We start from the raw sequence: 7025 nt of genomic DNA on the forward strand, positions 1-7025 counted from the left end.
TATATATATATATAAATCTTTTTATGTATACTATTGCTATTATAATAATTATTAATACAGTTCCTGTAAAGCTCGAAGCTGCTGGGTATATAATATGTATTTATTTGCGGGGGAATTATTACTATTATCTAAGTTTTTGCGCCTATCCTTATACTTAAATCCATGGACGTAAGAAATACCTGGACGGAGCGTAAGGTACCCCTTTAGACGGGGGGTTGAATCTGAAGGGGTGAGGAATCTATCGTCGCGTCCATCTAAAGGCTCCGGCATATAAAAAAACTTAAGCAGTAAAGGTACAATTTCACGTGCCGCTAAAACGAGCGATTGAAGCGACAGATTTATCGCCCGTAATCCAGCGGCTACGATTTTGTAGTTTGAACATGTTCAACTACAAAGCATTCGCTCAAATGCCGTGTAAAATGCTGATGCTGCCATGTTGATCATGTGTACTGAAAATATATAACCTTGCAGAATAAAGCCCGTATCAGACTATGCATTAAAAATTGAAGATTGAAGATTAAAGATTGAAATTTGACTAATCATAACAAAAGAAACTAAAATTTCTTTCTCTTGATTGATCAAATTTCAATCTTGAAATTTCAATCTCAATCTTCAATGTACAGTCTGATATAGGCTTAAGGCCCTGCGCATAATAGAGAAAGACTGCGTTCCGATATTCACTGCGAGTACTGGGAGTCGATTGTGTGCCCTTGAGACGAAGTGAAAATTACAAAAGTGAACAGATTTACTAGATTTCGACGAATGAAATCGTAGATACTCTAGTGAATTTCCTCACCTTTGTAATTCTCACATCGTTTTAAGATACATAATCAATCTTCTGGAAATCTATAGTTTACGTCACATGCACTATAGATTTTCAGTGCTGGCAATGAATATCGAAATCCAGCCGACATATTAGGAGTAGGAATAAATATTAAATATAGGAAGAGCAATTTGGAATTATTTTCAAATTATTTTCAAGGGAACCGAATGAATTAACGCATAATAAATTAAAAATTAGAAATAATTAATTCATTCTGTTTCTTTGTTTGAAATAAAATAATTCCAAATTGCTTTTTTTAATATTTAATATTTTATTCCTATTCCTAATATTTTTTTCTCTATTGTGCGCAGGACCTAACTAAAGAACATTAAAGATAAATCAAAAAAAATAAAAATAGAACTAAAACTAAAAATAAATAATTATAAATAATTATAAATAATTCATGCATCTTGCACTTTCTAACTTTACATATTGTAAAATAGCTTTATAAAATCTATGCTCCTTACGATTTTGAGTGGTGCAACCTGAAATATTTTTTTAGGATAACGTTTCTTTTGTGTTTAACATGTCAACAGTATTACAATAACAGCAAAAATGAGATCATTTTGAAATTCGATTTCACGTTTGAATCATTCAATTACAATTTAATATCCAATTATAATATTTACTTTTTCTGGAACCCATACCATAACTGTTTATAACACTATTAATATTAAAAATGTTAATAAAAGACAAAAAACGCGAAATCTAGCGAATTCTCTGCAGAGAATAACATTCTGCATTTGCATATGCATTCCTTAGTGTTGGAATTTTCTGTTTGGCTATCGCTATCGTTATCGCCTAGCATTGTGCAAAGGCCTTTATATAATCGTGACTCAAACTAAAATGCGAAATAGTTAACGCAACGCGCGCCGCATAGCGGGAAACGGACGAACTAGCGATTACCGCAAACTGTTTCCCAGCAAACAAAATGATGCATATTTTGCGCAAAGTTTGCAGCAAAACCGAGCACGCCTTTGCAGCAAAATTGCGACAAGGTGTGTCCGCAAAAAGCTTAGCTTTTGCTGGCAAGGCTTGTCGCAATAGTGTGACACACGTTTTACCCAAATAACAGAGCAAACCTTGCCGTGCACGACATGACAGTAAATTTGTGGCAAGAATAGGGCAAACCTAGCCATGCACGGTATGATAGAAAATTTGTAACAAGATCAGAACAAATCTTGCTGTGCATGGCGTGATAGCAAATTTGTGGTAATTTTCTATATGGGGTGAGTGATTCAGGATTTCTGTGACAAATTGTGAGAAACGATAAATCTCACAGAGAGGACTATTTTTTTGTGAAACAATCCGTTCTTTGACGCGTCGTTTAAAAGCTGTGCGACCGGGCAGACAAAGTCTTAGATGACATTTATTATAATTATGAGATGATGATAATATATGAATAATTGAAAATGAATTCATAATATGATGAATATATGAATTTATATATATATATAATACATATATGTATATATTTACATTTTAAGTAAACAATACGGATGATTTAAACTTTTTCAGGCATTTATCTGCTCGATCTAAGAGAAACAATCAGTCCAATATCTGAATTCCCTATGTTGGGATTGTATCAGTAATTGAACTGATAGAAATAATTATATTTTTAATCTTCTGCCAGAGTTGCTCTTTGCAAGCTTTATATACTTCTCATGACTAAAACAAATACGAGATGGATGCATATAGCGCATCGCATAGCGATGAACAAACGAACTATCGGCTGACGTCGTAAATTTGCTATTATAGCGTATAACAAGTAACTATTATAGTGTATAATAAGATTTGCTACTAATTGATGTAAAGTTTGTATTACACCGTGAATAGCATCATACGTGTTCTTCTATGCGTAAAATTTACTGGCAAGCCTTTTTCTATTATTTTATTTAGACAGCATCGTGAGACGAAAAATTTTGCCGTCAATTTGTTCCAAACTTGTTGACAAAACAAAACAAGACAAATGTTTGCTAGACAATTGTTGTCAAAATTAAAGCACACCTTGCCGCAAAGCTTTGGCAAAACGTGATTTTAATATTCTTGGCTATCTGGAATTTTTGTAACGTTTTTGGAATGTTGCTGTAACATTCTCATGAAACATTACAATTAGATGATCCAATAATGTCTCAACAATATTACATTGCAACTTGCAAGATTGTAACATTACTGCAATATAATTGCTATGTCCTGTGCTGTATGAGATGTGAAACAAGGACAGCCATTTGAAATTGGGCAAAATGGAAGTATACAGGGTGACCCGCAATGACCGCCCACTAAGTACATAGCGTTATTCCTTACTAAAAACTGAAACGAAAAGTCCTGAGTCTTTTTTTTTATAACTTCTTTATTAAGCGTTATAAAAAAAATGGCTCAGGACTTTTCGTCTATATGTAAGTAAATTTTCGTCTATATGTAAGTAAATACATGGACGTAAGAAATATCTGGACGGAGCACAAGATACATTTTCGGGCGCGGGGTATGGAGACTGAGGAGTGAGAGGAAATCTCGATGTGGCCATCTTGGTTGTTCAATATTTTACGTGATTTTAACTGCTAAGACGTTCCAATAGACCGGACCCGTGCAATTATTGGCTGCTCCGCCATCTTGCTTGTTATATCCGTTACACTAAAACTTTCAATCCCCTTTCCTCTTTGTCTTCAGCATGAAGGAAGAATAAGGAGAGTTATCTATCTAGATTGGAAATGGTCACGAAAAATGTTACGTATGTGGCCAAGTTTGTCAAATGGAATAATTTGGACCATTTCGTCGCCATCTTGAATATTCGTATATACAGGTTGTCCCGCAACGTGATGTCCACACTGAATCTGTGTACTCTTTGTGTCATTCTAAGTCAAAAAGTCTTAATTACACATATGCCCTAAAGTCGCTTGTTTCGAAGTTATAGCGAAAAAATGCAAAAGTAGTTATTTCTCACACTAATGCGAGAAAAGCACTTTTATGACTTACCTTACCGCACAAGTAGTGCGGAAATAACAGGCATTACAAAAAATATTGTATGTATGGCATATGCGGAAGACAACGAACTACGTCGCGCATGAAGTTGGCGCATGAGCTGAAGCGAATGCGGCAATTTCATACTCGACATAATTCATTGTTTTCCACTCTTGCCACACAAGATAATATTAATAAATTGACTGTCGTTTTAAGTAAAAACATCGCATAAACATAGCTTAGAAATTTCTCTTACCTACCAATCATGAGTGCATTTTCCAATGAAGAATATGTCGATATTCATTTTATTTATGGTTTCTGTAATGGTAACGCACGTGCAGCAGTAACAGAATATCACCGACGATTTTCTAATCGCAGAGTACCAGATCGAAGAGTTTTTAGCAATGTTCACCGAAGCGTTAAATTTACTGGTAAGGTCCCAAATAAAAATCTTGAGAGACCACTAAGGCGACATCGTCAAGTGGAGGATGCGATACTAGCAACGGTGTACAGAACTCCTACTATTAGTATCAGAAGACTTTCGGCGCAAACTAACGTCTCTAAAACGACAATTTGGAAAATACTGCGTGATTATGATTTTTTTTTTGCAATTTTGTTTTTTCGCTATAACTTTGAAACAATCGAATTTAGGGCATATGTGTATTAAGACTTTTTGACTTAGAATGACAAAAAGAATACACAGTTCCAGTGTGGACATCACGTTGCGGGACACCCTGTATATAGTGTTACGTTTAGTTGTGTTAGTAATTAGTAAGTGTGTTGGGTGACGTATTACTTACTAATTACTACCAGAACTAAACGTAACACTAAATATATACAAATATTCAAGATGGCGACAAAATGGTCCAAGTTATTCCATTTGGCAAACCTGGCCACATACGGAACATATTTTGTGACCAACTTTTTTCCTCTCTACACTATCGAGATAACTCTCCTTAAGATGCGAATTCATGGGACGCTCGTTTCAGCGGTGTACGTGGTCACGCGACTTCGACTTAACGCTAGCGTCAAAAAAAAAGCTGGATTGTCTCAGCTTTAAGCTGTGCGTCAAGTCGTGCTGTTGGCCGTATAACGAGTCAACTTCGCTCGTCTAGTGCCAAATTAACATAAAAAAGAAACGATACTGCACCGTGCCATAAGAAAATACAAATGGAAAAGAAATTAAAATGGAATTTCAATATAAAATAAAATATTAGTGATTTAATTAATTCAAACTTTTATTTTGAATTAATTAATTAATTTTGTTATTATTAAAAAGCGAAATTTAAGAAATGAGAATGCAGAATATACATCTCTTCATTGATTTGGATGAAACTTCATATTGTGACGAGTAGAATACGAAAATAATAATTGAATTTGTTATCCAATATTATAAAAAGAGTAATGAATTAAAGATGATACTTCTTGAGGTTAGAAAGTTTATCAGAGAGAATTTTAACATTATTGTATCTATTTAATGCAAGATCTACTTCTAATTATCCTATATTCATATTCATGTTATAAATGTTTAAATTCAGTTTGATAGATAGTAATAAACCAGGCATTCCCGGACATATGTTCATATGACATTTTTTTCTTGTTTTTATGTGAAGAACTCATCATCCAAGTTTGTCGGTGTATTTCTGAATCACCCTGTATATATGTATATAATACATATGATATTAATGCCATATAAATTCGATGCTAAACTCTTTTCATGCGTTTTTCGTAATGTAGCGTCAACTTTAATCACGTGATCTACTTTGACGCTAAAAATAAGCGTCAAGCGTCAGCGTGAAAAGGCACCTTTACTCTTCCTTCATGGTCTTCAACCCCGCGGCAATACGTTCCGTCCAGATATTTCTTACGTCCATGAGTAAGTATAAGATATGTAAGTGTGTACACAGTGTGTATTAACCAGGGTTGGGAAGTAACGAGTTATTTGTAACGTCATTACCGTTACAGTTACTTTTTTTCGGTAACTGTAACGGTAACGGCGTTACAAATTTTGATTGTAACGGAAAAAGTAACTTCATTACATTTTTTGGTTATGAGTAACGAATTTAACAGTTACTTTTATCGTTACTTTTTTCGAATTTATCATCAGTATAATTTTCATACAAAGGAACATATTAATAAGAGTGTTGGAATGGAGCATTACATGAAAACTATTGGAAACTCATTTTGGTATCTTGTTTCTTTCTACTTTGTAAGAGAATGTTTCAAAATTTTTAGTGTTTAATTTGATCTTGTATTAAAAAAAATTGTATGTAAAGTTTGTATTATATACAAAAAAACTAACGGAAATTGTAACGACTCATTATTTTTTGAGTAACGGTAACGAATTACTTTTTAAAATTAGTAACTGTTTGAGATTCGAACGGTTTTCGCTTTTCGTTTAAGATATTTATCAGTAACCGTTGATAAATCAAAACACGAGCGAATAAATAACGTCGCGTTCAGCTGATCGGTGCGTGCTCGTGCGCTGTCCTTCGAGCTGAAAAATTGTGACAAACAGCAAGTTCTCGAACGATCGACGTCAAAAAACCTTTCCCCGTCGAAAATGGTCGATTAAAACCGATTAAAACATAATCCGTTTTAATCGGTTCAATCCGCGCTCGGATTAAAAAGTAATCGATTTTAATTCCGAACGAACTATAATCGGTTTTAATATCGCTTTCGCGGATTATTTCCAATCTGAAATCATTACATTCTAATCCATATTGTTGTCAATCCAAATAAACACGAATAATCGAATGGATATTGTGGCTGTCGTAGGTTGTCATATTAAGCACAATCCGCGATACAATAGTGCGACCCGCAACTTGGCGGACACGCTAGCAAGGTGTCGTCATTATAACGTCATTTTAAGGTCATTTCTCGTCATATGACGTCAGTCGACTAAAAAATAATGACACACAGATGTGATATTTTTGACGACATATTATTGTCACAGAAATAACGTCATTTAATCGTCTTTTTAAGAGTATTTACTGATCAATTAACTAATGTTGTAAATACGTCAATATTAAAATTAACGTATTTATATAAGAAAAATAATAAATATTTTATGATACTTATAAAGATACAATTTATGATTTTGCAGTATTTGAATAAAGAATTTGTTTGTTATTAATATTAACTGGTATATGCTGAGTATTTTTGTTTGTAAAATTAACATGTACTGATTGTCTCGTTAAGTCTGATTCGCCATTTCCTTGTCCATCTGTTAACTTGGTTGGTG

General features: G+C 33.8%; 1 protein-coding gene across 1 annotated transcript in view; it reads left to right on the forward strand.

The window, feature by feature from the left end:
* Nucleotides 1-5703, forward strand: part of LOC115237367 (SPARC-related modular calcium-binding protein 2) — a 93729-nt gene extending 88026 nt beyond the window's left edge. The window contains exon 9 of the mRNA XM_029810363.1: nucleotides 5519-5703. Within this exon, the coding sequence (XP_029666223.1) occupies nucleotides 5519-5538 (20 nt within the window). The 3' untranslated portion in view covers nucleotides 5539-5703. The remainder of the gene's footprint in view (nucleotides 1-5518) is intronic.
* The last annotated feature ends 1322 nt before the right edge of the window (nucleotides 5704-7025 follow it).

Source organism: Formica exsecta, unplaced genomic scaffold (assembly GCF_003651465.1).
Source record: "Formica exsecta isolate Colony F162 unplaced genomic scaffold, ASM365146v1 scaffold291, whole genome shotgun sequence".
In the NCBI taxonomy this organism is placed as follows: Eukaryota; Metazoa; Arthropoda; class Insecta; order Hymenoptera; family Formicidae; genus Formica; species Formica exsecta.